Raw genomic sequence first — 27412 nt, 5'->3', positions numbered from 1 at the left:
CAGTTTTGAGCTTTTAAATTCACAGTGAGGAATACTCTGAAGCACTTGAGTTACACTGAAGTGCATCATTCTGTGTTCAGTATGTGCATAAGCGGATCTGGTCGACGAGTTCAGACAACCAGTTGACAAGTCGATTATGAAAATCTGTCAACCACTTCAGTGGTTAAATCCATATCTTCACAAGCGATATCATAGATGTGGGTGAAAAACAGATACTTTTTTATCATAAATCTCCACTTTCACTTTCAAACTTATTGGGTAAAAACGACTTTAATATCTATCTGTTTCTCACCCAAACCTATAATATTGCTTCTGAAGATATGATTTAACCACCAGAGTATTATGGATTACTTTTATTTGGCCTTTATGTGATTTTTGGAGCTTGAAAGGTCTGGACACCATTCACTTGTAGGAGCAACAGAGCTGAGATAAAAAAAAATCTCTGTTTGTGTTCAGCAGAATAAAATAATTCATACGCATCTGGGAATTGCATGAAGGTGAGTAAATGATAAGAGTATTTTCATTTTTGGGTGAACTATCCATTTAAAGTCCATTAATATTTATTTTAAAAGCTGAGTTTCCCTAATATGTATAGTAGCATTTTACTATTTTTTTTTTGCTGCTGTCCTTGACCATATCTGAACTGACCTATGACCTATTTTTGGGTCGCAACCGTTCAGTTAAGAAACCAATGCGTTGTACGATGAAGGTAAAGACTGTAATTCAGGAAGCATGAGTTTTCCATCTCCCTTTCAGCTGCTTTCCTTACAATGTTTAGCACAAAGAATAATCTTTTTGTGTCTACAAATAGCATTCACACGCTATGCGTAGTTCTGCCAAAGCAAGCTTGCACAACTGAATAACATTTTTCATCTTTTTGGTGAGTGCATGTCCATTTGGTGGCTCCTGTCTTGGCGCGGGGGGCTGTAAGAACAGAAGCCGCGTTAGTCTCCTCCAATGCGGCTGTTTGAAGGCAATGTTTGATGTACCTCCCGATCAATCCCAGTGCCTGCTGCTGTACCTGTCGCACATGGCTCAATGTTCAGCGGTAATGGAGGAAACGTGGGAATGAGGCTGTAGCGAATGAACAGTCTTGCCTGCCCCTGTAGAGCTACATCATCATAGTCCATCAAAGCGATGGGCGGGAGGCCCTCTTCTTAAGTTCTCACACTTGTTTTTACTCATCTCTCTCCGCTCGTTTCACTCTCTTTCTTGCATACAGTGGCCCTACAAATATTTGGACTATTAGGACACACTTAAAAAATAATACAATTTGCATTAAATAACAAAATATCAAACCAAATGGCAGTCATTTTGAAGAAAAATAACACAACCACACTTAGAGAAGTTAAATTGAAGTATAATAGTTTGTTAGCTTTGTAATTATAAAACAATAAAAAGGTTGTTCAAAATTAAGAAAGTATTTGGACACTTGTCTGTAATTAATGTGAGGAACTACACATTATTACTGTGGTAACTCTGCTTGAACACCTGTGTGAACTTGAGCGGAACTGACTTCATACATCAACTAAAAATCACCTTGAGAACAGCTGGTTAAAAGAAAAGTGACTGAATACTTTTCAGTTCCACTACATCCTCTCACTTTGCATTGGCATTCATTTTTGTTCAATTCACACTTCAAAGGACCCAACATGTGACTGTTAAATCACTCTCAGACATTGTTTTTAGAGCGCCCTGATGGCTCACATTATCATCATGAACATTAACAAAACATCTGGTTCAAGTTCCAGTTGGGCAGTACTGCTAACATATTTAAAGCAGATATAATGCCTTTAGGTAAACCAAGCGCAATGGTAGCATGTTGAAACCGTATATCTTTCTGGTACTCCATAACCATTCTCAACTCAGAGCTTTTCAAGCACAAAAAGGAATGGAAGTGGTCCCTCAGAGTGTAGCACTGGGAGACCCTGCTTTTCATTTGTAATGGCTGTTGACGGTAGCCCATGGGCGGTGGCTTGTGTCCGCTGGAATAAGATAAGTCCCTGCTGCCTGCACCTCTGTCTTTGCGGCAGGCGGTGCATATAAAACAGTCTCTCCACTCGCTTAGCGATTAGAACAAGGCATTGAAGAAAAGCAACGCTTGAGAGGTCAGTCAAGTAAAGTGAGCAAAAAGCCATCCATATTCAGAACCTATGCAATACGCCCTCTCTGGGCCCATCTCTTATGTAAGTGCCCTTGACAGACTCATTGTGAAGTGATTGTATGCATTATTCCCATTGATTGAGTTGAGGTGTGGGGCAAACACATATTCCTCAGGGTGATTATTCACCACACCTAGTGAACTTCACTTTTTCAACGGTCTTATCTGCTCTCAATTCCCTGAGAAAGGAATCTTTGACAGCTGTAGGGAAAGGCATTTAAATTCTCACTTCTTTAGTTCAACTGACAAGCTTAAAGGTGCATTCAATAGTTTGGAGCCAATTTCTTTTTTGTTACACATTAACAAATTAATTGTGTTTTTGTGAAGTTTGATTTGACTGGTGTGCACTCACATGAGATGAAGACTCATAAAAGTTTTCGATAAATAGTGTTTTTTCTACATCAGAATCAGAATCAGCTTTATTGCCAAGTATGGTTACACATACAAGGAATTTGTCTTGGTGACAGGAGCTTCCAGTCTACAACAATAAAAACCATACCAAAAACAGCAGCAAGACATAGGTAATTAAAAACAAAAAAGAACACAAAAGAAATAATTATACATATACGTACATACACTCACCTTCATACATACCCACATACACACACGTAGTGCAAATCTAATACAATCTGTATATAAAGAACAAAAAACAGTATATTATGTACAGAGCAATGTAAGTAATGGCAGAAGTGGATATGTTGGATAATATAAATTAAAAATGTAATTTAATTTAATTTATATTTATATACATGGTGCGGGTCACCCCCTTCAAAGAGTTTCGCCATGTTGAAATCACATGACCTGCTGTATTTCACTAATCGTCGAAGAAGAGAATCATCGCGCTGATTTGTCTTTTGGCTATGCTTAGAACAGTGTTGTTTGGTGACACGAATAGAGAAAATGATCAGAATGAGCTTGATTGCCAAGTATGCTTACACACTCAAGGAATTTGTCACGGTGACAGAACACAATAGAACATACTTATTTATCATGCTTTAGCAGCGGAGACAACGCAAGATCCAGTAGCTGTACTACCAAAGAAGCAAAAAAACGGTCTGAAGTAACTTGCTTCAAGCAAGAAGACAGAAAGTCTGGTAAAGGCAAAAAACGGTAATGGTAAGATATCTACATCTTCATTAGTTTAATGCAAAGTAGCTTGGCACACCGATTGTTTTACCATTATGTTGGTTGCTTAGAAATAAAGTGAGTTCATCAAATACAGTATTCATGGACTTGCAAAATGTATTCATCAAAAGCTATTCTAATCTTTGCTTTGACCATAACATTCTGTATCGCTAGATTGTTTTTGTTTATTTCACACTAAGCAGTTCTCTAATGAAGTTAATGACTCTCTTTAGAAATAATGTGAGATAAGATTAATCTTGAAAGATTATTGATATGAGGTATAATAATAATCTATCCTTAACATTAGAAGCATGTTTGCTTGATTGCTTACGTTTGTTTTTAGGCAAAGCCATTATATTTTAGCAGTGATAAATAATTGTAGAAATGAACTGAAATGGCGACATTTTCCAGATGCAAGTGATGTGATCCACGTTGAAAGACGGCAGTATAGTGTCTAACATCACTGTAACATCGGTACTTAAAATACATGAAGAAGAGCAATGCTAATGCTAGATAGAGAACTACTGAATGCCCCTTTAAGATAGTAGGACAATTTGCTCTTTCTCTGTGTCTGTTTTTTTTTTCTTCTAATTTCTATCAATTATTTATTTATTACCAGCTTTTGTGGGTGTGTGTGTGTGTGTGAGTGTGCGTGTGTATGTGTGTTGAAATCTATGCAAATTAAATTCTGCACATCAAAAGAACAGCATATAATAACAGAGTACAGATAAAAAGAGGACGTCTGTCCGCTTTACACAAAAGATGTTATAAGCGAAGCTGTGTTCATTTGCATGATTAAGCTATGGTGCTTTAGTCCAATCCAAACAACATTGTTTATTTTACTTTACAGCATATGCCCAGAGAGAGAGAGCGAGAAAGAGGAGACTGAACAATAGTAACATGCACCTTTGTGTTATTCAGTATTAATATGCATGGTTCCACGTTACAAGTTGCTTTATCGTGTGCATCGATTTGTGGCTGGCACATGAATAGAATAGAAAGCCTGTAGACCGGTGTAAGCACTCCGCAAAATGCTATTAATTACCATTACGTTTACATAGACTTCAATTATCATAGTATGTATATATTCTGAATAGGAAATTGCCATGCAATAAAGCAGTAAACCTCATGAGGATGTGCTTTACAATGATTTCACCATGGGTAAGAGGTGTTCATAGGCACAATGCAAAGCTTTTTGCTTTTTAAAAACTCTGGCAACAGCACTATGATAAAAGTTGCTTTGATTACTTCTGAAATGTAATCTGAAATGTACTGATTACAAATACACAACTGATTGTAATCAGTAAAGTACAGTGATATTTTAAGTTCTGAACTGGCTAATTATTTTGGGTTATTTTTTGATTACTTATTACAAGTTTTAATTAGAACTACACAATAGGACTTTGCAAGTGGATATCTGTCAAATATCCCAATGCTGATTGCGACATTCATTGACAGACGAGTTAGGAAGTCGCCAAATATATTTAGTAGCAGCCCAGGGTTTGAAATGAGTTCCGCCAAATCTGGGTAGCATATATCGTGTACATGTTGGGTCATTTTGCATTAAACATAATTAAACATGAATTCAAACATCAATTTGCTATTTTGTCAGTTCCTGAGTCCACAAACCTGAACTGATTGGTAAATTAATCGATATGCAATCATGTAATCCCTAAAAAGTAACTCTAATCGGATTACACACAATTTTGATATAAAGTAATCTAATTACAAATACTTTATGATCACATGTAATCCATTACTACCCTACACTTATCATAATAATCAGTTCTTCTGCCAAGTAATGTAGTTCATAATTCTAACTGTAGGCTGCTTGTGGTTGCAAAGAAACAAAGTAATTTAACATAACTTAATGCATGAATGTGCAGTCACAGGTGTGGTTTTAAAGATGAAGTTACTGTTACAAGTGCACCACTCTGACACTTCCTGGTTCTTTTACAGCAGAGATAATAACTGCTGTCAATGGGCAATATTTGGTCGGGTTGAAAAAGCGCTTTTCCCCAGAGATTTGGGAGATTTGGGCTTCTCCAAAAGCACTTAACCGGTCAATAAAAAAAAATAAAAAAAAATATATATATATATATATATATATATATATATATATATATATATATATATATATATATATATATATATATATATATTTACATTTCTTGTTGCACTTAAATCTGTTTTGTATACTATTATGATGATAGTGAAACTTTGTAATATGGCACTTTTTGTACCACTGTCTCCCTAAGATGATTCGCTGATGTTCTTCCTCTTTTGTAAGTCGCTTTGGATAAAAGCGTCTGCCAAATGAATAAATGTAAATGTAAATTTCCATCAGTATCAGTGGATTAGGAAAAACTAAGGGTTTTACTTATTTTTTTTTTTATATTTAATGGATCACCTTCATTGTTATTGCATCTGCTCTAATGACACCCACTTACCTTGCAGCTGCTGTTGGTGGATTTGAACTTTTCACGAAGGACTCTGATCACAAATGCATGTTTTTAATTTCCGAAGTGCAACAGCTGTGACAGAGGTGAGGTTAAATATGACCCAACGATGATCTTAGATGAACAAAAACCATGGAAGTTCAAAACAGGACCCCATCTTCACAATTGCATTGCATAGGCTAATGTTTGTGAAAGAATTTGTGAATTAAAATAGTCATACATCATTTAAAAAATTATGTTTTTACATTTATTTTTAATGAAGTATGTATAAAGTGTTAAATCGAAAACGGCTGAAATTAAGTTTGAACATGGAATTTGATGAGATTGTCATGTTTGGTTATGTAATTTAAGCATTAAAGATGCATATTTTATGTCTGATGATAGTTTTCATTATCATATGGCACATTTCTCAGGATTTAGACGTGTGTTAAACATGTGAGGATGTCTATTCATCAACCAGTTACATGTCCAACAAAATCATACAGGCACACCGAATCAAGTAATTTCTTTTTCTTTTTTCTGTTTTTTTTTTTCTTCTGAATGCCAGAACCTGCATAATTTATTTACTTAGACCACAGATACCCCTTTATAATAACATTCATTAACATAAAAAATGTATTACTTTATATAATGTTTAAAAGATTATTAAAAGGGCAGCGCTGCCAGTATCCACCATTAATAATCTACTGCTTAAAATACCCGGAACCGCAGTTGCCTGCGGTGTGATGTCTGAGTTATTTCATCTATATAGTATATAGTATAAGACTCTATAGTCATTTTTCAATGACTTCAAACGCATATAGTTTTGATTTTAAGTTCTTTAAAGAATTAAACAGAATTGTACAATTACCTTCATAATTATATAAGTATATTTGAATTCCAAGAATTGTAGAGTATCACAAGACTGTGCTTATTTTTATATCACATTTGCATGTACTGTGTTCTCTCTATTGACCCATTTGCAGTATTTTTTGGCAAATGTGTCAATCTCATTTATTGGCACATATTATATTGAATATAAATATAAACCTCGTTATAGACCTCGTTAATGGCTTAATCTCACTTTATTTCGAAGAAAGCCAAAAAAATTGTTGCCATTGCATGTAAACATAGCCATTGTTAATGAGACAGGGATACTGCTATCACCATCGACTGTGCACCTTCACAGGGTTTATTCAGAGGTCAGCACTTAGAAATGCAACTATTGTGAGAAACACACCGCACAAACAGATCTGTAAAGAAACAATCACAAGGATCGCTCAGAATAATGGCTCCTTTCCCCATCCTCACTGGTGACTGCTGGTCAGTCTTGCTGGCTAAATATCATGAATTGTGAATTATACGACCACCTTAGTGCCTCAAGTGGAAAATTACAGCAGATAAGTCAAATGGAAATGCTTGAAAAAAAAGCTGCATGGGAAGCTCTTCAGGTACTGGTTATGATTGCCATTTTATCTCCAGGGCAAAACGGACTGACTTACAAAAGCCCAGTCAATGACCCACCAGTAACCCTGAACACAGGCATAAATATAAACTTCAATAGCCTTAAAGGTTATTGATCTGTCTGCATTTTGTATTGTTTGGATATCATATGGATTATCCCACTCTCAAATATTGGACAATGACAATGGTTAACAAACTAAAGCCCTGTTTACATTAGATGCTGTCAACTCACTAGCTTATTTGACGTGTTAAGATACATGATAAGTTATATCACGCTACATGCTACTACACATTAGTAATTAAGTCTCTTGTCTTGTATTTTTCATTGGCTCTTAAGAATCAAAACCAGCCACATACTATTTGTAAAGAATGGCTCATTTGAGTCGATTCTTTTCAATGAATCAGCCAAACAGCATAGTAATGGTTTATTAATAAATATGTATAGTTATTCTCTGACTTAACCTAGATAATTAATTTCTGATATTTTAATGTTGGCATGCACTAGCAAAGTGACCAGCGGTTTTACCTTTTATTCTTTATACAATGCTTGAGCTTTAAGAAAGTGTCCAACTCACCCCACAATTGTCAAATTGCATTTGTATGCACCCATAATCTTCTAAAAATTATGAGAAACTGTTATGCGCCTCTCAACAGAGAGAGCTGAGATTAAGAGTGAAAATCTAAATAGAGATGAAGGGAAACATCACTTGTCAATCATTGTTGTTCTTGTTGTTCTTGTTGTTTTTAATGTCTATTCCAAACATACATATTCTCTTGGGTGCTGTTTGTTGTTAGGTGAATGCCAAAAAATAGGAATTGACCACCATAAAAGCATCTCCGTAGTCTAACAACACATCAGCGGAGTGTGAAACATTTGCATTTATTCATTTTGGAGCTAGCCAACCAGAAATAATGATAATCTTTTGTCAACATGCCCTCAATCATGCATGCGTAAAAGTAATGATTGTCTACCTTGTGTTTTCATCTAGCCGTTGTCTAATCTTATAGTCAAGCTGATATTTTTTTTTTTTTTTTTTTTACCAACCATATATAAAAATGTGTCTTGTTAGTCGTATCTTGTTTTATACACAAGGCAGGTGCATGTTAATGCTGAATCAATACTTACAGCCTGTTTTTATTTCTTCTATATTTCCATTTTGTATCTGTGCTTTTTTTTTTTTTTTTTTGCATTCCCAGACCCAGAACTTGATTGTTCAAAAGCAAAGTGTGGACAATTTTCTCAATGTGAGAAATAAAAAAACAAGTACACTCTTGATTATTTATATATGTGCAGATATCATGCACGCATACAATACGGGCATAGCTATAGTTTCATGAATTTATAAATGGTCTGTTCTGGTTCTCCATCCTCTAATTGAAGGGTTGTTGCTCTAGTGGTCCGGAGGTTCATGTATTATGCATAGAAAACAACTGGGCACAGATTACATTATGGTCCGATCAAGCTAGCCGGGTGCAGTCCTGCTAGTCTTGAGCATAGATGATATTTTATATAGTTACAGCCTCATTAAAGGGCCACACTAACGGCCAGAACAGGCAAACACACACACACACATACACACTTAGCATGCTGTTTAAGCAACACTGCTGATGTTTCTATGACCCTTGAGATCAGTGGGCTTAGTGAAGAAAAATTGAATGATTTGTTTAGATTTCGGCCAAAAGTCATGCAGATCTCAGGAGAGTTCCCTCACAACCTTCGTTGCTTACTGAGATTGTCCAACTGTATGTGTCCGCTGGTGTGGAGTGAGTGGAGCTGAGAGGGCATTTTCCATCCATTCTCCATGGGAGCCTAGTGACACATGGCAGATCCTCTAGCATTTTGAGTGGATTTCTTTCATGCCAGCAGTTTTTTTTTTTTTTTTTTTTGTTTTGTTTTTTTGGTCTGGATGTGACCAAAATATTGTGTTCTGCACTCTGTTAAAAAAATAATAATAATAATAAAAAAAAAAAATTACAATTGGAAAAATGAACATCAGCCTTAATGGGACTCATTTGTTACATACCATGATGCCAGTTGAGAAGTATTTCTGGTATTATCCAATCCCCTTTGATATTTACCTTAGTCATTGTTATTATGGTTACTGATGTTATTAAAGGCTATCACGGGAATTAAAAGGTTGTTTTGTTCATATTTGTTCATACAGAAAGTATTCAGACAGTATGCGTTGTCCGTCCCAAACACTGACTATATGGAAGTAGTCTGTTCAGTATGTAATAGAAGTTCAACATTGGTAAGCCCTAATGTGCATGACATTTGGGGAATGTTAAAATGATTATGCATGTCTTATCAATCTTTTATTAGGCCATAAAGATGTATGAATTTGGAGCTTTAAGGCTACCAAATGAATAGCCCTGGGTGATGGATGTTATTGCAATCTGCATAAACATTATTTTTGTCTCTGATACAAAAAGCTATTCATGCATTATGACTTCCTTAGAAATGTGTAATTTCAAGAGTGCAAGTAGCTATGAGAAATGTTTCTGTCTGTGTACCCCTGAAATCCAGCACGTCACATCAATAATTGACAAAGCTTTTATTCATAAGGAGCAGGATTATGCAATGAGAAAAGCACTAACCATTAATACCCCCACACCCCCAGCTATCATTTGCTGAACCAAAAGATAGAAATCTTTTTCTAAATAATGCAAACGCACTCCTCGTTCCCGATCCTTTCTGTACACAGGCTTTAGCTGAACAGACGTGTACAGGAAAGATCAATTTAAATATGTGACAATCTCAGTACATTCACTATGTCAGCATTAATGGCTGATCTTAGGTTATACTAACTGTATACACTTGAGAGAGAGAGGATTACAAAAAAAAAAACTGTGGATCACAAAAGGAGATGCTAGGCAGTTTGTCTGTCACCATTCACTTTCATTGCATTGCTACCCCAAGACAAAGGAAGTAATTGGTGACTGAGGTTGTCAGTCCCTAACATTCTGCCTAACATCTCCTCTTTGTGGTACATGAAAGAAAGTCATAGGCATACTGGTTTGTAACAACATGAAGTTGAGTTAATGATAACATAATTTACTAACTTTATATTTTTAGGTGAGGTTTCCATTTTATGCCATGTTTTTTGTTGCCATGTGTTTTTAATATGTCATATTTATTGTATTCTATGATGTACTGTCTACTGGAGTGTCCAGACCCACTTTTGTAGCTAATTTCCTCTTGAATAAAGAAGATGAATGAAGTTGTAAACAAACTAACTTACCTTCAGTGCCAATTTGAGAGCTGAGACTAACTGTAAAAATGGCTAACATCATGTGTTTAAAAAAAGCATCAGCGAAACAAACAACACTAAATTGAGTAGGTCATTCCTCTTTTCACTTTTAGAAATGCTGGTGAAATCTTGTGCTTCTTTCTCAAATGCAGGTATAATAATAAAGAACACTCTGCAAAGTTGGTTTGTTGACAGTCTGCAGTAAAATGCAGACTGCACAAATTGTCTTATTGAACACTGTATGAACGAGTCTAGCAAAGTAGCCTGTTTATTGTTATTAATTGCCAACTGCCAGCCACCTTCCAGGGCCTGGAGGAGTCAGGCAGGAAGGGCTAAATTATTTATCTTTCAGATTGCGCTCAACTTGCCTGACTCCCCTGTCATCACTCCAGTGATTTAATTAAACCAGCCTGCTTCCCACCTCAGACCAGCCTTGGCGCTGACTGACACCCCAAGCGCATTACTATGCAAAGGCAGAAAGAGGGTGGCTATGAGCAAATATGAATGTATGAATAGATAGTATAAAAGGATGAAGTAATTGATTTTCTATCTGCTCTGCCATTTCATTAAATTAATAAATGTACTTGAATTTGGACAGTTTTCTGAGCTTTTTCAAATCAGCCCCATTGTTGGTTCTCGGCATTGTTAGTTGATTCTTGTTTTCGTACCGTGATGACATGTCAGAAAAAACAACTTTGTTTGTACCCAGTAGGATTGTGAATATGTTGTTGTGTTCTCATGATCCACATAGTTTGAAAAGGTTCTATTTGTCATTCTCTTGTACGCCTTTGCCTTTGAAGATCTGACAAGAAGCTTTGATTTGTTGTTGTTTGCCTTTTGAGATTTGTCCCAGTGTTAAGCAGTGTCACAGTTTTAATTGAAAATTCATGTCTGCTATGGTGGTGCGTATTTACATTATGTATTATGATGCAGATCTTTACATTTTTGACAGGAGATTTGGCTGGTTTTGGAGATAAACTGGTATTTTTTTTTTTCTCATACAGATGTGATCCACACTGTCGGCCCAATTGCCAGAGGAAATGTGGGCCAGTCCCAAAGAGATGACCTCGAATCATGCTACCAAAACTCCCTCAAGCTGGTGAAGGACAATAACTTGAGATCTCTGGTAAGTTTTGAAACCTTTATAAATGGTTTACATCATTGGTCATGCTTCTTTGTGGCACATTTTTTATTTTAATTTTTTAAGTTTTGAAGACATATCATACGATTTTGAAGAAAGTAGAAAATAATTAGAGTGACATAATTAACCATAATGGTTTTGCCGTTGGACAAGAACCCTTGTTTACACATTGGGTTGGGGGTCAGTCGGTCGGTCGGACGGACGGACGGATGGGTGGATGGTTGGTTGGATTGAATTCAAACTTTTTGGAATTTGAGGCAGATCTAGAAACATATCTTGAAAAAATTTCATATTTGGGTTGATGATTTTTTATAGCAAAATGAGAAGCTCCTAGAGCATTGCACCAACTTCAAATCCAGTAAGCCAACTTCTGAATTTGACAAACTTATTTCATGGTTTAATTTCAAGGTAAATTATTTTGACTAGCTGCCAAGATGTTTCCAATGAACTCATCTGAGGATATCAATTTATCTATTTTTTTAATTTTGTATTAGTATTATTATTGGTGGATGATAACAAAGTCTTTAATTTGTTCACTATTTTGTGAAGAACCACAATACGTTTTAAGTATTCCATAGAACAGCTGAAATGGATAGGACTAATTTTTTCCATGCCTCAAGTACATTCAGATTGTTTCTCAGCTCAGTAAATTACCAGACAAGCTCCGGCTTTAATGAAGCTGGCCAAAGACCAGCAGAGTTGGACTGGGAAATGTGGAGTCTGATCCAGCTGCTGGCTCTATCTCCACCATCTGGTGCACATGAGTTATGGATCTGCTTTAATCCATAGTGGCCACAACTAGAGGGGCCAAGCGGAAGACCAACCAATCCGCTTCTTCAGCCAGACCAGCAGAGGCCCCTATAAAGATCTGTCACAATTAGCCATGATGAGACTGTCTTTGCGGGACAAATCGCTAACTCCCAGCACTTGATGAAGCACTTTAATTTCACTGTGAGGATGAGGTAGTCTACCTTCATCATCATTACAAGGGTGGAATCCTGCAGTTAAGATTCCAATACGGAATAAACATTAATTAATTTCTGGATGCAAGAAATGCAGATGCCGTGCCACGAGTCCAGAAGTGTCATGCTCATTCAAACTGGGGAGCACGCACCCCAAGTGGTTTTTGAATGCAGCTTCCAAAAAATATTATTATATTCTTTTTTTTGTGTGTATTTGATAATGAAATTATCAGTACAATAGTGTTTGTCTAAAATGCTCTGGTTGAAATCAAGCATTCACGTCGGAATTTGGTCAGTGCAATCGAGACGCACTTATGCAGATAATTTGCTTTAAACCAACAATCCTGTGACCTGCACTCATTTCGCTCCAAATGTTTATGACTTTATTTTTTGTCAGTTTCAATTTAACTTGCTATTTATATATACATAAACTAAACATAATTATATAGAACAAACTTCAAATATTTTTTTTATAACTTATCCTGCCTAACACCCTGTTAACTTCAACACATATGTTCTAACAAATTTATTTGTGTTGTTGGCTGTAATAGTGCCAGCGCTTGAAGTGCAAAATGGAAAGGAACAGCCGTTTACTGTTGCCGCAAAGGACTCGCCACAATAGACTCTTCAAGTGTTGACGGCATTATTGATTATAATGGGTTTCTATTGCTTTTGACACAACATGCCGCCCGCGTCCGGTATATACAGTGTGTCAGACACTAAGTGAGTCGTAACTTCCTCTGGTGCCCCCTAAAATAAAAAATAGGAGCTGGACGCACCTGTACGAGTCAGTGGGAGTTAAATACTTATTAGTGATTCTGTTTACTTTGTGTTATTTTTTGGCATGCTGTACACAGACCTTTATGGCTTCAGCCCACTTAGAAGGTCATGAATGTGGCTGGGGTGTTTAGGATATATACTTCCAAAGCAAAGTCCAGTGATTCTTACAGGCCTCATTAGGTAGACTAGAAGCCAGGAAAGGGGACGCACATCCTCACTCCTGTATTTCTTCCTCCAAGCAGTGCCGTTACGGTACCCACTCTCTTACATACACATTCCACGCATTTATTTAGCTTCCCTCTTTTATTTATTTATTCAATAATTCATATATTGATGTGAAACATGGCTCTGTTTTCACTCAGAGGCAGGTCCGGTTTGGTGGGACGTGTTTAGACAGCTGCTACAGATTATTGCAGACCCTTTGGGAAAATGCTGCAGACCCGTATTGACTGGACTCTGTCTGATGATTTCTGTCATCACGTTCGGGTGCTTTAGTATAGCTCACATTTACCATATGTTGAATTCAGTGAAATTATAAAATTCCCCTATTTTTATGGCCTATGCCAGTGGCTCTTCCGTAGCTGATTTATGGCAGGGGTTCCAGACCACTTACAGTACCTAGTTGATTTATTCTAAATGCGATGGGAAATGATAAGTTGCTCTGGCCTAGAAAAGAAGAGTTGAGTTTTTTAGAAGAAAAACAGCTCCCCCAGTGGGATCCAAGAGCATTGCAACAGTTATTTTTCATCCAGTTATTCTCACATTTCAGAAAATGAGGCTAATTTAGAATCAGATCTTGAGCTAAATTTAATTTCTGTTGAGAACTTCAATTATAATTTCCTAGAGCATTGCTCTAACCTCAAATCAAAGACTTGGATACATCTGCAGTTGGATTGCTATATTGATTTTGAGGGCATCTGCTGTATTTGCTGAACTCTTTCATAGTTTAATATCAGATTCATTTATTGTTAATAGTTTCCAAAAATGTTCACAAGAATGTTGTCCCTGGAAATATATTTTATACAGTAAATTATTAAATCCCTCTATTTTTATGAGTTATGCCAGTGACTCTTAAGTCTGAATAATAGTAGAGGTTACAGACCACTTACACTAGTGGATTAGTACTAAACTCATCAGAAAACAATGTGTTGCTTTTGCCTAGAATGCAAGAGAGGAGGTTTCTAGAAAAAGAACAGCTCCCCAGCGGAATATATTGCTTTGTGATTAAAGGCATAAATAAAAAAAATGCCTAAAAAAACACAAGCATGAATAACAAAATATGGGAATTGGATGAGGTCTCAAGCTAATCCTTGTTCTTGAGAGCCCAAAGACAGCCCCTCAGGCAGAAGGAGCTCTGAACATGCTGCGGCCTACATGTGCAGTGCAGACAAATTCCCAGAGATTATCTCAAGTGATAGGGACCTGTGAACATATTTTTAGACAGGAGGAATCCTGAATGTAAAGCAGTGCTGAAATGCAAGTATGAGAGGCCTCACTTCCTTTTTTTTCAGCTCATTCCTGAATGCATCACTGAAATTGTTTGATTTCAAGTTAAAGCTCAAATGGTGTAATTTCTGTGGCACCAGTGTGACCAAATGGAATTGCTAAAGAATATGATTGTTTTCAAATAGGTTTCCTAAACTGGTAGCCCTGCCTCAAAATCATGCCATTTGTTGAGACAATATTGCTGTGTCAATCAGCAAGGGTTTCAACAGAGACACAGTGATTACTCTTTAAAAAAAAATACTTATAGTTGTGTGTTAAGCTGAGAGATTAGAAAGTATTTTATGATCGAAAAAACAACTGCAAAAAAAAATATATGTTGTCTGTATTTTTTTACTCAAATTGCACAGTTTTATACCAAAAATAAATAAAGAGCACAGTCACTATATTAAAACACTTTTATTTACAAATCTTTGTTCCGGGTACCATGCGTTGAACGCCCTACAACTACTACAATCAAAATGGCTTTTTATTTGTTTTTGTTTTAGTTTTTTTAAGCTGTTATGTTACATCATACATATCACCATGAACATCTCGAGACAGGTGTGTTATCTGCAGGAAAGGTGGAAGGTATGCATTGATGTGCTTGTCGCTTGCCAACAAACGCTCCAGCAGATTGGGATGAGTAATGTTGTACTGGAAGGGAATGCTTAGGGCACATTAGTTTAGCATGACACCTGTGTTTGCTCCGTGAAGCTGAATAAAAGATGAGCTTCATCTTCAAAAATGATGACATCTGTGAACCAAGCCACTAAGTGCTTAACCTCCATAAGGTGGTTTAACACTTTTTGCACCACGAGCCAGAGAAGATGGACTCTCACTCTTCATCTCTGTCGGGTCTTTACATTTTTGTTGTGTTCCTAATTGGGGTTTGAGAAATCTAGAATAAACCTAGTGATGTAATTCAAATCTAGTGCATTGGGTCACATGATCCCATGTAAACCTCGGTAACACACTCCCCACTCTTGTACCCTGCTCATATCTGCAACTGAGTGTGCAATCTGTCATGTACCCCTGGAGGCACATTGGAGCCACGTGACTGTGGCCTGGTCTGAAGATATCAGCAGAGCTAACCGCACTCCAGAATGCCAGTCTGGGGAATAGTTGGGACTGTGGCTTTGGAGAAGTGCATTTACCATGCACCCATGAAGCCACAAAGTGCTCTGAGGTGCTGAGAAACGATGATTTACGATGGCCCATGTCGTGATTGGCTGCCTAGATAAAAAAATACCCATCACAAAGACCTATGCTGATTTACACCATTAGCAGTAGTTGCTCAGATGGGCGGCACTGTGGTAAAATGAAAGCAATGGAAATTTGTCGAGACAATAAAACTGTCCGCCATCCCTGAATGTGCGGAATCCTGCTCTTGTGCTCTGTCAATATTTGTGGGAACCAAGAGGCATTAAATGGATGACACTTGCTGTGGTGTATTTTGGGAATTTGGGGATGTAGCACAGGCTTTTTGTTATACTGTTAATAAGAGAAAGCTTGAGAACATTTATGAAGACTAGAAAGGGAATGAAGAGGAACCATGCAGAAGACAAGAGGCTGATGCAGTGTTGCTGATACAGCATTTACCAGGGTGTTAATTGTCTGATTTAATATGTTTGTTTTTTCAATTATAGAACATCCAGTCGACTAATCTGTCTCAAAGAAGCATTGTATAATTTGTCTGGTTCTTAGTTCACTTGACCCCAATAGGATGCATTTCTTAGTGGGTGTTCACATGAGGCTTGCTCTTGCTTCATAAACAGATAGTCAGAAGGCAGCGGAATGGAACGGAATGCAGGTGTTTTGAGGCACGTTGTTAAAATTTGAACTACAGTGCTCTGAAAAAGTATTTGCCCCCATCCTGATTTCTTCTGTTGTTGTTTTTTTGTGTATTTTCTATATACTTAATTGTTTTACATCTTCAAACGAGTTATAAAATAAAACAAAGAAAACCTGAGTAAGCACAAAATATAGTTTTTATATACTTTTTGTATGTAAGCAAAAAAGTTATCCAACACCTATATCACCCATGTGAAAACCTTCTAAACCGATCCAGTTTCAGCAGTCCACAGAACATTCTCCCAAAAGGTTTGAGGATCATAAAGGTGTGTTTTGGCAATTGTTAATGTTCTTCTGGGTTAGTAGTGGTTTCACTTCGCCACACTTCCATGGATGGCATTTTTGCCCAGTGTCTTTCTGATTGTGGAGTCATGAACAGTGACATTTATTAATGCGAGAGAGGCCTGCAGTCCTTTGTATGTTGTCTTTGGCTTTTTTGTGACATCCTGGATGAGTTGTCGCTGTGCTCTTGGTGGAATTTTGGAAGGCCGGCCACTTCTGGGAAGGTTCACTACTGAGCCATTTAGAGATAATGGCTCTCACTTTAGTTCTTGTCCCATAGCCTTTGAAATAGCTTTGTAACCCTAACCAGACTGATGTATTTCAATCACCTTTTACCTAATAATTTCTGGAATTTATTTTGACATTGGCATAGTGTGCCACTGGGTAAGACATTTTAGCCAACTTCATGCTGCTGAAAAAGTTCTATATAGATGTTGGTTTGATTGAAAAGGGCTGGCAGTAATCAGGCATGGGTGTGTCTAGTCTAGCTGAACCCCATTATGAATGCATAATAGATTTGGGAATATAGGATCTAGGGGGCAAATCCATTTTCCACACAGGTCCAGTTGGTATTGGAGAAATGTTTTGTTTCAGTAAATAACATTATCATTTAAAAACTGTATTTTGTGTTTACTCAAATTGCCTTTGTTTTATAATAGATGTTGTTTGAATATTTGAAACAATTTAGAGATACACACAAAAACAGAAGAAATCAGGATAGGGGCAAATATTTTTCCACTGCACTGTATTTTTAACCTGCCACATTATCTTAAAAACACAACGTTTGTTTGTGGACACTAAAAAAAAGTCACGTTTTACCAGCTAAAAACATCTGTCTGAATATTTATGACTGTAGTGGCAGTGCTTTAAAGGGAATGAATATAAAGATTCACCTTGCTCAGAGATGGTTTTGAAAATTGTCTAACAGCTAACACACAGCATGCTAATTAAAACATCACCTCTAAAATTATTAAAATATGGATTGGACTTGTTGATCCAGCGTATCCCACAGATGCTCAATCATATTGAGATCTGGGGAATTTGGAGGCCAGGGCAACAACTCTTCACCATGTTACTATTTCTGATCAATTTGTGGCAGGGTGCATTATACTTCTGACAGAGGCCACTGCCATTAGGGAATACCATTGCCATGACGGGGTGTACCTGGTCTACAACAATGTTTAGGTAGGTGGCACATGTCTAATTGATGTCAACATGAATGGCTGCACCGGGGTTTCCCAGCAAAGCATTGCCCAGAGTAGCACAATTCCTCCATCAGCTTGTCATCTTCCCACAGTGCATCCCGGTGCCATCACTTCCCCAGTTATATGACACACACGTACACGGCCGTCCACGTGATGTAAAAGAAAATGGAACTCATCTGACGAGGCGACCTTCTTCCACTGCTCCAGTTCCAGATCCAGTTCTGATGCTCGTGTGCCCTTGTAGGCACTTTCACTCTGACCGCTCTTTGGCTACGCAGCAGGGTGTGATGCACTGTGTGTTGTGACACATTCCTACCATCATAACTATCATTACAATTTTCTGTGACTTGTGCCACAGTATACCTTCTGTCGGTTAGGACCAGATGACATATCCTTCATTGCCCTCATTCTGAGATGCTATACTTTTCACCACAACTGTACAGAGCGGTTATCTGAGTACCTAGTACGAGTTCGAACCAGTCTGGCAATTCTCTGTTGACCTCTCTCATCAACAAGGCATTTCCAACCACTGGTTGTTTTTTTTATTTTGTCACCATTCAGAGTAAATTCAAGAGACTGTTGTGTTAAAATCCCAGGAGATTAGCAGCTACAGAAATACTCAAACTAGCCCATCTGTCACCATCAATCATCCATGTGATTATCTAATCAGCCAATCATGTGCAGCAGTGCAATGCATAAAATCATGCAGATACGGTCAGGAGCTTCAGTTAATGTTCACATCAACCATCAGAATGGGGAAAATATGTGATATAAGGGATTTGTTGGTGCCATAAGGGCTGTTTGAGTATTTCTGTAAACAAAAAACATCCAGTGAGACATACACACACACACCACGGGTCTGTTGAATGCTTGATTCTGTTTGGTTTACGGACATTCTAATGTGTGCATTTATTTTTCAAGGAAACGCACGCAATGAAGTAGTTCCAGGTCTTGACAGCATAGTGGTTTCATATCAGTTCGTCCAAATATTTCAGTTATTTGAAAGAGCCCTACAGGCTACCAAAACAAAGTCATTGGTTTAAGTAAATCAGTTAAGAATGTCAAAACAATGTCTAAATTATGCTTGCACACACAGACACACATGCGCACACACTCACGCACACACGCTCACAAACACACTCATGCACTCACACTTATGCACGCATACACAGAGACACAGACACACACACAACCTTTTTACTCCAATGCCGAAAAGGAGTGCATCCTTCGCTGCTAGTTCTAACGTGACGTTTTCGAATTAGCAACGAAGACTTTAGCTTTACCAAAGCAAGATACACTTGATCAGTACAGCAGTTTCTATATGATCTGAAATATCTCTGTGAAAAACCCTCACGCTTCCGCTCCCACACTCGTGGACACACATTATATGTGAAACACACACTCTTAAGGCCCAAACGTACTCGTGAAAGAAAAACAGAGTAGTCATGTCAGTGCACTCCTGCATCTCAGTGGGGATGAAAAAAGTTATTAAGGTTTACAACAGGAATATGGTAACACATCTTGGCAATTTTTAACTGATGTTACTTCTGATGAGAGCTGCAATAAATCGAGATATCACAGTTTCTCTCTTTTGATCCATCAAATACTAACTCACACACACACACACACACACACACACACACACACACACACACACACACACACACACACACACACACACACACCATCACCACACAAACACATTCACACACCATCACCACACAAACACATTCACACACAAACACACTACTTCTACTCTCCAATAAGTGCTCCAGTAAAGCAGTGCAAGCCTCGCAATCCTCCATTGCTAGTTCTAACGTGACATTTTAGCAACGATGGCTTGGACTGTATTAAAGCAAGATGTTGAATCTATGGCGGAAGAAAGTAGTTTGTCTCATAAGAGCCTTTTACGGATGAAAACCAGAAAAAGTCTTGAGATAAAACCCTGAATGGGGGGTATGGGTAGCTCAGCGAGTATTGACGCTGACTACCACCCCTGGAGTCACGAGTTCGATATCCAAGGTGTGCTGAATGACTCCAACCTGGTCTCCTAAGCAACCAAATTGGCCCGAATGCTAGGGAGGTTAGAGTCACATGGGGTAACCTCCTTGTGGTCGCGATTAGTGGTTCTCGCTCTCAATAAGGCGCATGGAAAGTTGTGCGTGGATCGTGGAGAATAGCATGAACCCCCCCATGCAGAGTCTCCGCGGTGTCATGCACAACGAGCCACGTGATAAGATGCATGGATTGATTGTCTCAGAAGCTGAGGCAACTGAGACTTGTCCTCCGCTACCCGGATTGAGGTGAGTAACCGTATCACCATGAGGACGTGGGAGTTGGGCATTCTAAATTGGGAGAAAAGGGATAAAAAAAAAAGAAAAGCTGAATGACGTGTGTGTGGTAACCATGGTATTTAAGCAGAATAACTCAACTGACTCCAGCCCATTAAATTGTTGAAAAATAATGCACACCCAACATTACCACCTCGGGTGTGCATTATTTTACAACAATTCAAAGGTCCGTCATCAATTATTCCTTACATATTCCATACAAGTAAGGACAGTTAAAATATTTTTTAATTAAAATACACTAAACTATAAAGATTATATTTAATATAAAAAGTAGGCTACATGTACATATTATTTGGAGTTCTCCACATGCGTTTTGCGGTAATGCTAAAAAGGAATAGATTAATTGATCGTAAATTTCCACGACAATCGTTTATGAAAATGTCTGAAAATACACTTCCTTGTTAAATCCAACTGGTTCTGCCAACCTGGGAAGGAGAGCGGAAAGAGACAGGAGACGTGGGAGATACGGGGAAGGACCCCTTAGTTCCGAGAAGGTGTTTGTGTGGGGTTCTGTAACAGGAAGGGGGGTTGAGATGCAGGAGAGAGAGAGCGAGAAAAGAGAGCAAAAGAGATTGCTTCACTGCCTCCTGGAAATGATACAGTGTAATCCTCTGCCAGCTGGATGGCTTCTTTCAGTGACACGGGACGGTGGCACTGGACACACTTGGCTATCCCACGAGGAAGCTCAGTGATTAACTGCTCCAGTACCACCAGGTCGACGATGTCTATGGCACTGCGGGTCCCCTCATTTCAGGCAAGCACCCCGGAGCTGTTTGGCGAAGTCAAACGGGCAGCAGTGTTTCTTAAAACTCACGGATCAGAACCACTGGCGACTTTGCTTCAGACAATGACCAACCGACTGCATGATGGATTTCTTGTGGTCGGGGTACTCTCCCCGGAGAGTAATGGCAACAAGTACTTCCACACCTCAGCTCTCTTTTCAAACAGGTTGAGTTAGGCCTCTGGATCGTCCTCTGGCCCCAACTTCATGAGGGTCACGGGGGAAGTGTGCTCCAGGGGGGTTGCAGCACCAGCCCCCTCTCTGTCGTTTAGGCTCTGGAACACCTGCCGGTCCTCCGTTTGGGCCTGGAGAAAGAGTTGGAACCACTGTTCCTGCTCCAAGCGTAACTCTAAGAGGGCTTGGTGCTGGGTTTGCTAGATGCTGGTGAAGGATTTGATAACTTCGCCCAGCAGTGAAGATTCCATGATGGTGTCATCCTTCAAAGTTCCCAGAATGGCAATGGAGGAATGGCAGACTGAAAACAGTCTGTTCACGTAGATTAAAACACTCAATCAGATAACAAAAGAACTTTTTTTTTTTATTAACAAGGAACGAGTCGAAATTTTTTTTGTGATAATGTTATGCCACCACAAATGCTGGAAATTGAGTTTAAACTTTTTTGAACCTGGAACATTCCTTCAATGGTTGACCCTCTTTAGATAACAGCAGTGTTGAGGTCTGGATGAAAGTGGCTCCATAGATGCTTATTGGATGCCTGAAGAAACTGTAGGTGGTTAGGTCTCTTGTCTTCATTAGCCAAGCCAGTCTGTTCCCATTCCCAGCCAGTCAGTCCTGCATGAGGACAACACCATCTGGTAGCCATTCCGCTCTCCAAGGTGACTCATTTTTCCTGAACTCATAACATACCCTCCGGTCCTGACCTTTTACAAAGAGAAATAACCATGTTTACCCAAAACATCATCATCTCATTTTGCATTGACTCTTTCTTTTCTTTTGCTCATTATATGGCACTGATATGAGTTATTAAATTACCTACCATCTACTTTTTTGCTTAAAAGAACAAAACCACCCTACTTAATGAGTCTATTATAGAAAATTCTGGCAAACAAGTGATATAAAAACAATCATACCCCCAACCCCCACCATGAGTGGCCTATTTTGAATACTCTGTATACCACAAACATTTGTAATGCACAGCTATTAGTCCCATGAGAAACAGACCTCTATACAGTACATAAAAGACCACAGGCGTATGTAGGTCCTTTCTGTAGTGCTTTGTCATTGTGATGTTTTGGTAGATAAGCATTAAACAAACTCCTGGGCAATCTCTTGTCATTTTTGAAAGTAAAAAAGCTCCAGACAGCATTTTGTGGCCTCCCTCTTCCCAGACTGAAGTGTTTTTATAATCATAGCACAAGCTTACTTCAAGTTCTCAAAATCACAAATTGTTGATTCAAATTCTGAAAGCCCAGCAGAATGTGTGATGGATGGTATTGTGTGGTTAGACTGAACGTCCAGTTTCTGGATCAGCACATACACATGCAGACAGTGTTTCCAGTTGTTCTTAATTTTATTTGTATTTCTGCCCTAAAAAGGCAAACCAAAACTGAAACTGAGAAAATGGCTTCAAAGTTTTCTGGCTCTAGTGTGGATTTCATAGTTACTGCAATTTGCACTCTCTGTTTTCTCTGAATCTGAACATCCAAACAGAAAAAATGGGCTATCCAATTAACACCCTAATCTTTGAATCAAGAGAGAGAATTTGCATCTTGTCCCAGTGAGATGCCTTTATTGATTCGATTTCTTCTTCTAAATGTCCGAGGAGCAACATACATATTGTTCGATGCTGAACTGCTAAATGGAGGACTGTCGAACAAATTATTTGTCTAATACTAAAGTGATAAAACCAGATAAAACCATATGCTTTTTTTAAACTACCTGAGATCCAATTGTAATGGGTAAGAGATTGGCGAGGAGGAGGCGGGAACCGGCAGAACAGTCAATGTAACTTTAATGACAAACTCTACTTAAAACATCATAAAATTAGACACACACACACACACACACACACACACACACACACACACACACACAGTGGCCGCATGTGTCTCTCTCGAACTGGCATCTCTGGCTCCCCTTTATCTCGCTCTCCCACTGATGAGTAGACTCAGTGCCGCTATGCACCCTCATGGCCCGTCCATGCCCTCCTTCTCGTTCCACTCCACCCCTACCCGATTCAGGCCGGGGTGCCATCCTCCATCCGGCACCATCTCTGGAGGGTAGACGCTGCCTTTCTGGCCATTTCACCAGCCGGTGGTCCACCCTGCCTCCTGGAAACCTGGAGTAGAGACAAGGGGAGGGAGAAGGGAGAGGGCAAGTGGGAGACACACAGAGAGACAGAAAAAAAATGGCTTTCCAGTACCCAATCACGCCGTCACCTGGTCCATAACCACTCCTCAGTCCTCTGGTGGACGGCAGTGAGTCCTCAGAATCCTGGTGGACTGAACGGCTTCTACCCTTCGTGGCGGATTGCATTGGTTCCTCCAACTCCCGACAGCGACTACTCTGTTCCCGGCAGATGGCCGTGGCTCCTCCCCTTGCGGACGTCAACTGCAAGGACTCCACGACAGCACATGCCTACTCCATCCTGAGTTTCAGCACCAATGTAATGGGTAAGGGATGGGCAAGGAGGAGGCAGGAACCAGCAGAACAGTCAATGTAAAACTTACTTAAAACTTAAAACAACATATGACACACACACACAGTGGTCATGTGTGTCTATCTTTCTCTCTGTCTCACTCTCAAACTGACATTTCTGGCTCGCCTTTATCTCACTCTCCTGCTAATCAGTTGTCTCAGTGCCGGCCGTGCACCCTCACGGCCCGGCCATGCCCTACTCCTTGTCACACCAATGTTAATGCAATAAACCTTATATTTTAAACCACAGTGTCCGAAATCAGAAAAATTTTGCCTTCAAAAGGTTTTCAAAACTCATGTCTACTATGATGTGTTCATCTGGTTGGTTTTTGAAAGCAGCATAGATATTTCCTTTCCCCTAAATTAATTCTTAAATGCCCTTTTTTATCATATCAACTTATGCCAACTTATGATTCTGTTACTACCAAGAAATAAGTAGTCATTAATATTTTCCTTGGTTATATCTAAAACTCACTTGAATTTGTTCTAGTTTAGATGTCATGTTATGGTACAAGAGGTCCTAAAAGGTACTTTCATACTAAAACACTGTCTGTCAAATCATTGACTGACTGGGCAACGAAGCAGCTGTCTTCGGTTACAGATACAGCCCATTTAATTTCTGTTGCACTTTGATGCATTGTGAGGGACATACATAATAACTCTGCTAAATACATGAGGTAATTAATAATTTAACTGTTTGAAATGACATGGCATTGGCCTGTACATCTTAAATAACCTCTGGTGATGTTTTTACACTGCACAAAAATCTCTAATCGTGATTCCAGCAACTCTAGTGTACTCTAGACTAGACGTCATTAAATTGTAATACAAAATAATCCTTCTGAAAAATACCTCTTTGATATTATGAACACTCCAAATCCGGTATTGGACCCCTATATAATTTTATCACAGCATTTAGAAATGTTGTGCTGCTTCATTAATTTCACATTTAAATGCTTGCACGTAAAACGAAGCAAGTGACCACCCCTTCCTCTCTCGCTTTTAAAGGATTTATTTCCCAGAGAGATTAATTAATGTACATTTATGTGCTTAACAGATCATGCAGCAACTTTCTCTGCAGCACTTTCCCCTCTTTCGCTCATAAATTATTGTCACAGTATGTAAGTGGCACCAGCTTCATTTCTTGAATAGAGCTTTTATTGTTGGTGTGCATGGGCAGCTCGTAAGGCCGCTAAGCAAACTGCAATAAAAGCTTGACAGTATTGAAGGCTTTATGGTTAGATCCATATAAACTTTCTCTTTTATTTTATGTTCCTCTTTTCCATTCCGTTCGACTTTTAATGGTTTTATTTAAAAATTTTTATCAGAATGGCATAGTGTTTTTTTTTACCGTGTGCATGATGGGGATATTGAAATACAAAAATAGATGTAATGAGGGAAATTATATATTTTTTAATTGCATTATTTTCCATCACTGTTCACTATATTGCACTAAACTTAATCAGGAAAACATGAGGCACAGCCTGCCATTTTTTTTTTTTTGTGTTTTTTTTCTCTCATAAGCCATATGCATAGAGATGAGAGCTTTGGTAATGAGCTGCAGGTTTGAATGATGAGGTAAAATTACTCGGCTGCAGGACGTTTTTATCTCAAAACGCTCTCTGTGTTAATGGTCTTTAATATCTGTGGTTTTCCAAGCATCTTTACTGGAGTCTGTACAACACCACAACACAGTACAAAATAAAACACAACACCCCTCCCTGAGACTTAAAGTTTGTTCAGTCTGCCCTACATACAAACACCTGCATGCATCTAAAAGTTTCATTAGACTGAAGCTTTAAAAAGGTCAAGGTGTCACTTAGTGTTATCTTAGCTATTTATCTGATTCAGAAACACAGACAACAGTAAGCCAATTACCTCCAATTAGGGCTGTGGTTGATTGGTTGCCATAGACATATTAACAAAGAGCACATCTGTAATTTCCAGAGCTGCCTTGCTATGAAAGTGACAAATTTTTGAGATTGCAAACTGGGGCACACAGGAATTGGTGCATCCCTTGACATTTCACCCCGTATCATCCTGGAGCTGTAGTCAGGTTTGGTGTTAGTCTGAAATATGGAGGTATGTAAAATGTGACATTTTACTCTAGCGTTCTAATCAAGGCTGATGAAGGGGCATAGTGGGGGAATTAAAGCATGTACCATGCGTGTGGGGTGTGGCTATCTGATTATAAGTCTCAGGGAGTCGTCAGCAACTGTGTGCATTAGCTGTCTTCCTTTTGTAGGTAATTTTAGATTAATAATACAAATAAATTCAATAAAAATAAATAAAAAATAAAAACAGACTCCGGCCTACTTTATTTGGAGTCAAAAAAGTTTATGCATGTAGACTTTATTAACCTAAATTCACTTGGATTGTCTTTGATATGTTGTGTCAAATTTCCCAGTTACAGACTTAGTGACTAAGTGACTTCTCAAAGTTGGGAACTTTAGGATCATCAGGCGAATATCAATTGTATGAATTCCTCTTTGACACCGTCACAGGATGGAATCGATAGCCAAGAGGTTGTCAATGGAAACTGTTGATTAAAGAGATGTTGATCTCAGTTGCTCTGTTAAAGATGAGAATTTCACAATGAGTGTATATATATATATATATATATATATATATATATATATATATATATATATATATATATATATATATATATATATATATATATATATATATATATATATATATATTAGATAGTACCTAGGGTGGGCTTCATATTCTGAAATTAAACAGTATAATCCTTTGTGCTTCACGGTGACACATGGCAGGAAAAAGAATTCTGGATGCCAAGGCTGATACCCAGTGGCTGATATTGAAGCAGAAATAATTGACTGAAATTGACCATATTACACATGTTCTTTATTGTGTAGGTCCATTATTATATATTAGTGATGGACCGATATGTCATCCTGGCCAGCTAATCCTATCCAGTCCATCCCATCCACTCCTATAGAGTCCATTCAATCCAATCCATCCATTGGTCCACCACTATTGTAAACACAGTTACTTTTTGGGGTTCTCATATCCATGCTAGAAATAAGCAGCATATGTTTTGTTTCCTAAATGTCTCAGTGAAAATCAATGTCATCATTATGACAGTGGAAAGTCTTGTAGGTGTTTGCTTAGCTAGGTTTTCGTTTTTCACTTTAATTATTATATGAATTGTGCATAGAAGGTATGTATTCATGCGTTCAAAACAAAAAGTATTATTAATTTTTTTTTCCCCCAAATTTGGAATGACCATTTCCCAATACGCTCCAAGTCCTCGTGGTGGCGTAGTGACTCACCTCAATCCGGGTGGCGGAGGACGAACCTCAGTTGCCTTCGCATCTGAGACTGTCAGTCCGTGCATCTTATCATGTGGCTTGTTGTGTGTGTGTTACCGCAGAGACATAGCGTGTGTGGAGCTACACAGGTCCCCTCTTTTCAAAACAAACATTAAAAACAAAATTATTATCTCAA

At 38.4% G+C, this 27412-nt stretch overlaps 1 protein-coding gene across 2 annotated transcripts in view; it reads left to right on the top strand.

Moving 5' to 3' along the window:
* Nucleotides 1–27412, top strand: part of macrod2 (mono-ADP ribosylhydrolase 2) — a 785092-nt gene that overhangs the window by 513112 nt on the left and 244568 nt on the right. For both annotated transcript variants that reach the window (XM_052150997.1, XM_052150996.1), the window contains exon 6: nucleotides 11444–11565. In XM_052150997.1, the coding sequence (XP_052006957.1) occupies nucleotides 11444–11565 (122 nt within the window). The remainder of the gene's footprint in view (nucleotides 1–11443; nucleotides 11566–27412) is intronic.

The sequence above is a fragment of the Xyrauchen texanus genome, chromosome 20 (assembly GCF_025860055.1).
Source record: "Xyrauchen texanus isolate HMW12.3.18 chromosome 20, RBS_HiC_50CHRs, whole genome shotgun sequence".
Taxonomy (NCBI): domain Eukaryota; kingdom Metazoa; phylum Chordata; class Actinopteri; order Cypriniformes; family Catostomidae; genus Xyrauchen; species Xyrauchen texanus.
This window is presented reverse-complemented; position numbering and strand designations above follow the sequence as displayed.